An 11,630-nucleotide genomic window follows, 5' to 3' on the forward strand; every position below is an offset into this window, starting at 1 on the left:
ATGTATAATACTGTACGCATAATGGTCAGAAACTCATGGCTAGTTTCGGCCGTGTTGAAATTTCTTTTAAGGGTTTATTTAAAACCTATACTTGTCTGCTTTTAAAGACACCATCCAAATTTAAATTGCATCATCTATTAATTGTTGCATGTAACAAAAATAAACGTGAAACACTATTTTCATATCAAATGCAATAACCTCAAAGTATAACGAAAAAGTGCATGATATAATATACGGAGTACATGTCGCCTAACAGTGAATAGAAAAACAACATACAACATTAAAAACAAAAAAATTACCTAGCCCACTAAAGAAATTGGAAAGGTTGGGGCATATAATGCTTTTTTTTCAAAAATCGCGCTTTTAAGTGAGCTTTTTGCCCAAATTATAGACATAACCAGTTTTAGAGTTTTCTTTTGGGCATTTATTTGAGTAGTATCTGAAGTTATTTTCTATATATGGTTTGTTGGTGATAATTAATTTAATTTTTCTGTTATAGCTTTCCACAAATCAAAACAAGCTGTAATATATATCAGTTAAAATGTAACATTGTTAACCAAACAGTCAGACATAGAATTAAGTTATTATAAGCTCATGTGACTCGTTATTCTGTAACTATTATAACAACTACATCTGACGTTCGTTATAACAATAACATAACTTTTAGTCAGAGAGAGGTGTTACCATTTTGAAAACAAAAGAAAATTACTTTCGCTTTGCAAAACACAAACAAGCTTTAAAATCTTCAGGTGGGCGTATGTTAAAATTTTTCATATTAAACTATACCGAATACTTTTACTACCTGTTTGATAAAACAAAGTGTTTTGTTAAAATCACAACTTGCCCTTGCTATGACAAGGCTATAAATCTCCTCCACATTGTAACGTTAAAAGCTCCTCCCATAAGTAGCGCCAAACAATTCAAAAATTATCAATTGCAAAATTTAACAAAAAATGACGCAGTTTTGTGTAACATTGTTACATCTTCACATACACATTACGTATCTAATCTGCTTCCGTGTTTTTATAACCTAAATTAACTATTCCATCGGGGCTGTTGACCGCTTTGGGATCATTCGTTTCTTGGTCGGCATCACTTGGCACAACACAGTTTACCCCCTTTTTCTTCGCAATAAGATAGCTCACTACGACGACGAAGGCAACTACTAACTGGATGATGCCATACATACCAGAGAAGAGAAAGACAGGCGCAAAATTGGGAGAATCTTGGCTGGAAATTTGAGATAGGTTATAATACTGGTGATGCTAAACGGCTAACCACTATTTTAAGAGTTTTATTAACTTACTCATATGATACAAGAACGATGGTATTTGCCACAGCGCTACTCTGCATCGCTGTTTCAATAGCAATGGTTCGCCTTCCAGATACAGAGATTTTCAGCCAAGGAACTCTGCATGCAAAGTATCCAAGCACCAACGCTAACACCGGAAAAATGATGACTACCTGAAAACAATACCAAAAGAATAATTATTCAGGTATTTATAATTTATATTTCCCTTTATATTCATGCAAGCTTCCGCATGTATAGTCCTACAGCAGTGTGACACTTGTAGTTTAGGTACATTCTGCAAAACTCGAAAATAACATCTTACCACAACCTGACGCCATGTGATACTTTCTGCCAGACCAGAACCTTGTGTTGCAGCCACCACGATAACGAGCACCAAAATTGCAAAAGATCCCAAACCTGAACAGATCTTCGAAACATAACGAAGCGTTTAACATTTTTTGTCGTGCGCTGTTTTTTCATAAACCTTATACACAGGGGTTCCCAACCTTTCTATGTTCTCGTACCACTTAGTCACCACGGATTGTCAACACGTACTACTATTTTCAAAACAACTAATTTGATCCAATATTCGCACAGCAGCATTATATTAATAACAATGACAGCAGGAAGCAAGATCGACAAAAGTAGCATACTGAGTGCAGAGAATTTAGTATGGAAAGAAATAAAAGTGTTGTTCGCATATTTTAGCAACTCAAAATTAAATTGTTATACTACTATACTGTATATCGCATGCAACGGAGAGCTGCTCGCGTACCACCTGAAAAGCTCCCGCGTACCACCGGTTGGGAACCCCTGCCTTATACAGGATGATCTTGCGTGAAAGCAAAGAGACCAATGATATTTGGTTATAGACAAAAAATCAGTATTGCGGTTGGTGCTATAATGAAAATACAAGGGCAACGAAAAAGAGATTTGGTGTTGTCCTTGCCAAGGCAGTCATGTCAAGATGGGAGAGGATCTATACTACTTTTATGGTTAAGACTATTAAAAACATGATCCTCTGCTTTGTACTTTTTACTATAACTTTGCTTGAACGGACCCAACATATCTTGTCAAGACAAGGATAGTTCGCAGGAAGCGCAAAACTTCCGAACTGATTAAAACGCACACTTCTATGACTTAAATACCTTAGTAACGATCACAGATTTTTCCGGAAACTTGTATTTTACCAGAAGACCGACTAGTAGAGGTGCGCAAATACCCAATAATGAAAAACCTGCAATTCAATATGTCAACAGAACATGTTTATGTCAAATGTGTGTAAGACCGTTCTGGAGATTTGAACTTTGCTTTAAAATGAGCTTACCTAAAGCACTAAATGATACAGTTAGGCATTCATCCTGTAAATTCATTATTGTAGGAAATACAAACAGCCACAATGGCATGGTGCCAAGCGCTAAAATTGTCGAAGACGTTGTCATGACAATGCTAAAAGAAAAATACGAAGTTCATCACCAGTTCAAATACTGTTAACAACATCAGGACAAATTAAAACATAGCACGAGATTATGGAGTATTGAGCGATGAGTATATGTATACTCATGTATATACATGTATATACTCATATGTATACGTATATGGTAAGAGTTTTGACTGTTGCAGAAGACGTGTAAGTATGTAGCCTACCTTAGGTCCATGTCACCGTCCAGCCAATAACTGGCAATATTGCTGTACGCCCCACCAGGAGCACTTGCTTGTATGATCACACCAATGGTTTCAGCTTCTGTTAGTTGAAATGCTCTCGCCAGACCAAAGCCTAAAACTAAAAATGACGTCATGTTCATGTATATAGCCTAGTGCAGGGCTTCCCAAACTTTTTTGCTCGCGACCCCTTTCAAACTTCTGAAGTTTTCCGCGACCCTTCACGTTTAAATTGATTAGCAGTGCGAAATATACATTAGTCATTAGTGACATTTATTGAGATGCAAAGACTGAATTCAAGCAACCAGAACTCAGAGCCTACTTACTACTTTACACACGTCTAGGCTACTGGAAACAAAAAAGCACACACATTTATTCAGTGTGATTGGTGCGACTGCTTTCTGCTACAAAGCAAGTCCAGCCGTGGCTCAATATCTGTTAATGCTGGTCTCAAGGCGGTTTCAATGTTGATTAGGCTGGAACGATATTTTGTTTTGATTGTATTTTGTACTTCGTGTAAAATTGGTATACGCTCTGCGACCCCTGAAGTTCGTTACGCGACCCCTTGCGGGGTCGCGACCCCCAGTTTGGGAAGCCCTGGCCTAGTGTAATGTAGTTGAAGTTGGGAAAATTGGGCTATTGCTTCTATACTTTAACGCTTTTCGTATACTTATGACGAATTTCTCCACATAATGTAAAATACGCTCATGAGCCTCATGGAGACTGCATACAATTTATTCCCGAATTTTTTTACATACCTAGCGTCTATATATAGATAAAACATTGGTCAGAAATATATAATTAATTATTATGATTGGACATTTCGCTTTACGGTTTATGTGGAAACCACCGTCATTCGGATAAGGATTGTATTCTAGTCAATTAAAACATATTTCTCAGTTCCTGGATGCGGACAGTTAAACTTCCTCAAAGTTATAAAGCAGTTAATAACTCGGATTAGATATTTGACTCTCATTAATAAACATTCCGCAATCCGCATTGCAGCTCGTTCAACCAGTATTCTGCCCGACACACCCAGCACCAAGCGGTCAGAGGTTCTATTTAGAACTCAGCTATATTTAGCCACGGGACTACAACTAACCACACACAACTCAGTAATAAATTGACAAACGGTTAAGTAGGTGTGACGGTATGAGAGAGTACGACATTGTTATGAAATTCTTTGTTCACGCGTTCACACACTTCCGAAATATATGACGCTAGTTTGCCGAAAAATCTACAGAGAATGTATAACGTTCATATTATCGTTTTGCCAAGTTTAGAAATATGCGGTATTTTAAATGCCAACAAGTAGTGAGTTACTATACTATACTATAGTCATAGTGGAAGCGATTATTATATGAGCCAAGAATGAAAACAATCAGATTTTCGATCTCTATCTATCTACTGAATAATTTAATTAATGCTTGTTGGAATGTGATAATCACATGCGGGTTTAGAAAACGTAACACGAAATCCGATTATCTGGCGCACGTTATTGCAAACCAGTAGGGCAATGCCAATAGATTTGATAGAAATTTACACCATGTTAACGTTTCGCTTTCATAGTTGTAGCCTATATGTAGTCCATCTAACAAAAACATTACAAATCGATCCAGTAACACAATACACACTCGACGGAATGGCTTACTTACAAGGCATCAACAGAAGTTGCAAGGCCAATCCAGTTATAAAAATCTTTGGGCGCTTGATATAACGCCACATAAGTTTTGCATCAGCGGAACAACCGAGGCCAAACATGATAACGGCAAGAATGACTCTGCGAAGGGTTTAAAACAGCATTATCTTTGTGAACAAACACGCGTGCAACACAAACTAAACCTGCAGCTACAATAATCCTATTATGCTTGTACAGTTGGCCTACATACTGTGTTGCAATCTGCGTGGCATTGTTGGATCCATTTTCTGAGGTTGAGCAAGTGGTCTCTGTTAGGGCAGTAGTAACGGCATCTGTCAAGCAAATGCGAATACAAGATCACAATACCGCTTCCTATTCACACACTGTACGCACTACACAAGTTTGCTTGCATGATTGTTAACCCTATAACTTGTAACGATTTTTCAACGTCAACGCTTCAAGTACTGTATGTGAATGAGACTCAGCCACATTCATTAAAACGCAAATGGGACAAACGGTAATTCATCGCTAAACTTCATAAAATTCATAGGCTACGATGCTAATATTAAAAGTTATAAGTTTAAAGTTGCAGTTAGTATAATATTTGCAAGGAAGTAGGCTAACATGTGGAACGTAAACACGTCCACAAAATTACTTCTGATTTTACCACTTCTAGAATGATTAATGACTTAATTACGTCAAAATGAGCCTCAAATCTCTATGCCATATCTCGCGAAAACGTTCTTGGCTCTTCTTTTACATAATAAAAACCTGTACCTGTTTGAGTGAAAAGAGCTTCTTTGTTCTATTTTGTCTGTTTAATGTTTAGGGCTTAGGGCACTGAGGTCAAGCGGAATAAAGTCCTGGACATATACGCTCCAAAAGGAATTACTTACGAAATGACCAACTAATAGTCATGTTATGGCCTGTCCTACATGCATGGCTTTGCAATCAACTTTAGAAATCTCGGGATAAGTCAAGCAATATTAATCATGGCGGGGGCTATATTAATGTTTTGGATGACATAAAGTGAAAGGCTTTAATTGGTCCTTAGAACTCCATCTGTCTATTTAATTTTTGACTCCGTTTCTCATGCTATCTCTTATTGTTTCTTTAAGTCAGCACAACATTCATAAAGCCTAAATTCTTATATTCCATAATGTAGTCGACTTTAATTAAAGTACATCAGAAGAAATTATGCATGTACCATTTCCAAAACATACTTTTCAGAGAGAGCTTTCATAAATCATAAGCCAAGATTTTCTCCAGAGACATTTTAAAAGAGAATTAAGCCAAAACTATTTCTTTTTTCATAACCTTATGCTATAGCCAACCAGAGTAGGCCACCCGTTAAACGTCACATGATGATGTGTCACAAAATATCTCCTTTGTAATCACTAACAATCAGACAAAAGTTTTACATCACAGAGATATTGCCAACAAAAACACGTCAAAATTCATAACACTGAAAGTGTACTGCAAGCACTTAAAAAGCACTTTCTAAAATCATCTATTGTTTGAAATCCAGCAAACTATTTTACTTTTTAAGAATTAAATGTTTGAATGACATAACTAGCCAAAGACAATACAACTTTCCTAGTTATATGCGCAACTTGTAATAGGGTATATCACTACAAATGCCACAATAGCTTCTGTACTTTCTGCACAATTTCAGCTTAAGTGATCTGTGGTAGAGTCAGAGCCACAAATGAGTAAAGTAAGGGGTAAAGTGGGCGATAAATTTCTGACGCAACGTTAAAGTTTGAAAGACAGACGATACGAATGCTGGTAATTACAGTAACATAACAGTAATTTGTATTTTGAAGCCACATTTTCATAGGCCACTGTCCTGTTCTTGTGAACTGATTTTTGGTTAACAACTATTCCACCGGCACACAACACTGTTAAGCGCCTTCAGGAATAGGTTGTGTTTTGGCACAATGCTGACATCAAAAATCTAGAACAACGTAAGCGGCGTCCAGCTATTCACAGTGAATTACCGGATATTTCTGGTGTCGAACCAAATTTGTTCCGGGCATTGTGACATAAGAATGTCGCAAGACTCATCGCAATATTTTCGATCTAAATCTTTGTAATCTCGATGAGTTAGTACTGTATGTATTGTTTTCTTGTTTGTAACTTAAGTTGGTAACCTTGTAAGTTTTTCCTTAACTCTAGAGCAATCTCCTAGGTGGAAAACATTGCGTATTAGTTCAATTAAGATTGTGCCGGCGAAACCTCCCACAAGAAATAGAATATCTACAGCTAATACAGTAGTGCGGGCGTACCGTAACGAGATGTAGGCTACTGGCTACCGTAATATTAAGCACTTTGTCTACTTACCATTTACAGTTATTGTGGTCGCCATACGCCAACAGCTCGCTGAATGCCGTAAAAGTATTTCGCAGATTGATGTAAAAGCTAAACACGTTCTGCAAGCGACAACCTCAAACTAGCTCCTACTCGCTAGGCTCTATGACAGGTAACTAACATCAAGTATTAATCACCTGCTGTACGTCCAAGTCACAGATACGCCTCGCTGAAGCCTTAACAATAACAAGAGTTTTTCAAAGGCAGAGAGCGAAAGGTTGGAGAAAATCTCTTCTATTGAATTCAATCTAGTCTAACTCTACACGCGCGTCATTCACCCGCTATTTAAATCAATATAATAGTAACAGCACGAACGGCTGCAAGCAGTGGTGCTGGTATTTGCTGAAAATGGGGCTGGAGCATTGCATCCAACCAACAAAATTTCTGTAACCTTGCTTTATAATAATTTAATTATTATCTACAATTCCCACATACAAATAAGCGACAAATCTGTTTTTCATACATACCGATTTCGTATAACGTCACAATGTAGAGTTGTAGTGGCAACGAAAATCACTTCCAAGGTAAAACAAACCCCCACTCGCTACATTGATTTAAGTACAAATTAGCTTTCATGCTAGCGCTAGTAGAACTATTTTGCACTTTAGAGGCCACCATCAACTTTAGACTTATGTTCGAAAACATGCCAAGAATTGAATATGGCATTTGGCGAGGCCATGACAGAAAATGATTCTAACTCAAAGAGTAAAAACAACTTTTGTTGACTTTTATGAACGCTTTCCCAACTAGAAGTCGTCAGCTAACAACGGAACAATGACGTTTGGCTCTGTTATCGTTCCTTAAATTCCTGGTATTCTTGTGTACGGAAATGGTCAGCAACAGCATTTTGAGACTCTCGTAGAAAGTAGGTTATGTAAAAAACTGAGGACTTGCTGTCGGCAAAATGTTCAACGTTCAAATATACCGTCTACTTATCGGCTGAGGACGGTCGGATTGATTTTTGAGGGGTCATTACCCTATCTAAAGGGATAGGGTTTTCGATGCGAAGTACATGAAATCAACGAGCTGTTACTGGTAAGCCACGACATGAAGCTTCATGAATTTTGGCTCGCAAAATCATTTAGGCTTGAACTGCCTACCTTTTTATTTGGGACAAAATCCTTGCTGCGAGGCTTCTAAACCAACCCCTCACACTTTACAACAATTTCTGAGCCTAAAAATTTTAGGCAACTATACTTGAACAACAGAATATTCAAACTTTAGCCTGGATCTACAATCAGCTATCGCCAAATAACAATCCAACCCACACTGGTATTAGCTGCCCATTGGACAAAAACAATCCTTTTTTCTTTATTTAATATGACGCTTTGAAGGCGATATCGTCTGAAATACAGGGTTACCCGTATACTGAGTGAACATGTTAACTTAGTATAATCAGCATATAGTAAAATAAAAAATACTATAAATAGTAATAGCAATGATATACTGTATATAACTATAGTATCAGTCATACTATTATTATATTGTGATACACGCTGATCTTGTTTCTTAGACTGAGACGAGTTCTTCATTTTCACTGTAGCCTACTACTGCCTCTGTCAAAAGTTATGCGCCATTGATTGACAAGATGTGGGTACATGTGATAATGTAGCTTACTACAGTATATTTCCGATTCAGTCGGATTAAAGTAGCTTGTAGCTGTAGTTGCAAGCTACAGATTGCAATACACTTACATGCTACCTTCAAAATGAAACAAGCATAACGTAATAATAATAATAATACCAGATAAAAGAAGCATAACCGAATCACACAAAAGTTAAAGGATATTGGGGCAAAGATAAATATTGTGTACTAATTGATTAAACTGCAAAAGTGCCAAGCCTGTGATGATAAAGGAATATTATAATATACAAATTGAATACAATATAGAATTCTTATTTTCAGACATCTGCTTTACGAAACGTGACGTTAATGATAGATAACATAGCGTACCGATGACTTCCTGTTTTCCGTTTTAATTCGTAACATAAATGTCGTGCCTGCATATCCTGCGTGTATTATTAATATACACAGTTGTTCAATACATTTATTCTACTAAGATCAACGCTGTAACATGGACGTCTTTATGCTCTTGCTGTGCTAATGATTTATGAAAATGTAATCGTTCAAAGAAGCTTCAATATAATCAGTATATACAGTTGTCATTCCTGTGTAACCATTGTTGAATTCAATTTGAAGAAGTTCACTGTTAAGATAGACAGCTTTGTTGTCATCTTCACAAGACAATAAGCCGTTAAGGTGAACAATTAAGTCTGAGGGTGAGACAACGGACAACGACCTCATGAGACTCATATATCATCACCCACAATAAACATTTCAACAAGCAATTATTGTAGTGGGTCAACCTCTCAAGTTCAGGTGCCATATACCCACCTTTTCATTACAAGCCTATTTGTGCCCACGTGGGCATAACGTTGCTCCTCAAAATTTGCTCTAGGCTATACATCATTAACGCTCATTGTACAGTGTTTAAAAAATAAAAGTTTTTAACACAAAACACATAACCTATTCAAAATAACTGCCAACACAGTGCTGTAGCCTACAAGTCTACATTGTCACAACGTTTTTCAGACAAAGATGCAACATACGAATGACAGAATAACACGTTTATCTTAATAAAGTAAAATAAACTATAGAATCGACGCTTCTTATCACTTTGGGACCTAAAAACTCGCGTTATCTCAATGGCAAACTTTGACAAGTGCATAAAAATCTATACATATTTCTCACACCTTTGGAAGTGTTTGTTAAAATTGTGTCATCGACTGCATGTTTTTTTATAATTGAAGAGTTACTTTGTACAAATAATTCTTTTCTTCGGTTACGTGTCAGATGTGGTGATGAGTGATGAGTGATGGGCGGTTCTTTATTGACCAATAAAACTAACAATTAAAACATCTTTATTTTTTTAAATTGGATTTATTGACTATACTGTAAATTTATCAAAATAGAAACGAAGATCTACAAAGCCACTTTAAGTTTTATGCTTAACATGTGTGGACACATTGCCTTAAAGGTTTATTGAACATAAAATTTTTGCACAATTGCTTTTTTAGTCTTGCAACTTATAAGTTCTGGAACGTAACAAAAATATCAATAAAATAAAAAATCTGATGGCCATCTCTTAGTGCATCTGATGAAGCAAGCTGATACTTGCGAAAGCTTGTGTAAAGTAATTAAAAATAGAAGTTAACCCTTGATTGCTATCCTATATCCTGACTTTTTATTTTACTATACTGGGTTAACATGGTTCAGCCACCGTCAGCTTTGTAAACATACTAATGTGACATAAATATAATATTGATAGCCAAAATGCTGTTGGTGACATTCATGTGCACTGCCCTGTCCAATCGATTACAATATATAAAACGTTAGGAAAAAGTTAACAAGAAAATAATATGCAACTAATCTATAAAGATGCTTAAATTAGTGCGAAAACATTGGTTGACCTAACAAAAAATTGAGCTAAAAACAAAAAATTGACTTTTACAAAAACTGTTGACTTTTTTGACGTTGTATGGCTAATGTAATTGTTAAACATTATAGATAGTTAACCTGAAATATTGCTGTTTTTTGTCCAGCACTATCCTATACTTCTGCTAAAGCTTGTTTCTTTTTGCCAAAATAAGCAATATTTTTATTGTATTTTTATGCTTTTCATCTTTGTTTTGCAAAAATGCCAATAGCACAAAAAGCGATAGCTCACATGGACCACAACAGTGGTCAACAATTTAAATTAAAGTCTTGCATTTTTAAAGGAAATTTTTCTATTTCCACAATTGAATGTACGGTTGTAGCCTATACCGACCCATTTTATTTAAGTTTAATTAAAAAATGGAAATCACTTGCCTAAAAAATGAAACGAGGCATGAGAATTCATCTTTATTGTATTGCTTCTAATTTCGACATGCATGGTTGTACAAGTGTTGTTGAATGCTGTTGGAAAAAGGAGACGCAGACTACTTATGCACCACCTAATGGTCTCAGCCCATGCCACACACATAGCACTTGGATGAATAAAAACACATCATATTATTAGTCAACGTCAATCATGAAACAACTTTTCCAACAACTACTTTACATTGACCTAATGGCCAATGTGCGCTTGAACATCGAAACACTACGACAAATTCCCCAAACAGTTCTTTGAAAACGGTTTTTGCCGATATCTTATGAACGTAAAAAGATAGGATAATTTTGTTTGCATTTTCGGAATTAGCGTACAGTATATATTTGCCGTCTTTAATGAACAAATGAAAATAACTTCAGTTGCCCGTCGAACGACGAACGAATCCCAAGTAGAGTGCCGCCATCTATAATAATGGAACAAAAACCCACGACTGCCTTGGTATGGAAGGATTACGTCAATTCAGTTTGGTCTTATGTTGCCGACCTGAGAATTTTCTATTTGTTTGGTTTATACAAAATATATTCTAATCCGATGTTTCTACTCTGTGTTGTGTAGACTTTTGATTTACTTTGAATTGTTTCTAAACTGACATCGAATGATAGCCGAACTCCAGCGGAAAATTCACCACTATTGCTGCTAAAATTCTCTGGAAAAATGTGAAAGGTTATCGTATACATAATACCGGTAACTGTACGTGCAGTTCATTGTTTGAAGTTAAATTTGTTTTGTAACGTCCA

The 11,630-nt window shown here is 36.3% G+C and overlaps 1 protein-coding gene across 5 annotated transcripts; it reads right to left on the reverse strand.

Annotated features, from left to right (window-relative positions):
• Positions 1 to 119: 119 nt before the first annotated feature.
• On the reverse strand, positions 120 to 8,194 carry LOC143449577 (ileal sodium/bile acid cotransporter-like). Of its 5 annotated transcripts, none has more exons than XM_076949835.1 (9): positions 7,430 to 8,194; positions 4,843 to 4,924; positions 4,609 to 4,733; positions 2,939 to 3,074; positions 2,619 to 2,740; positions 2,440 to 2,528; positions 1,614 to 1,718; positions 1,307 to 1,464; positions 120 to 1,230 (listed from the first exon to the last, which is right to left on the reverse strand). In XM_076949835.1, the coding sequence occupies exons 3-9, from the start codon at positions 4,712 to 4,714 to the stop codon at positions 1,005 to 1,007; spliced, it is 942 nt and encodes a 313-aa protein (XP_076805950.1). In that variant the 5' UTR covers positions 4,715 to 4,733; positions 4,843 to 4,924; positions 7,430 to 8,194; the 3' UTR covers positions 120 to 1,004. The 5 variants fall into 5 exon arrangements, with proteins under 5 accessions (XP_076805950.1, XP_076805948.1, XP_076805947.1 ...); XM_076949833.1 differs by lacking the exon at positions 7,430 to 8,194 and adding an exon at positions 6,936 to 7,137 and having other exon boundaries at positions 2,939 to 3,068; XM_076949832.1 differs by lacking the exon at positions 7,430 to 8,194 and adding an exon at positions 6,936 to 7,135.
• Positions 8,195 to 11,630: the final 3,436 nt, after the last annotated feature.

Source organism: Clavelina lepadiformis, chromosome 3, assembly GCF_947623445.1.
Source record: "Clavelina lepadiformis chromosome 3, kaClaLepa1.1, whole genome shotgun sequence".
NCBI lineage: Eukaryota > Metazoa > Chordata > Ascidiacea > Aplousobranchia > Clavelinidae > Clavelina > Clavelina lepadiformis.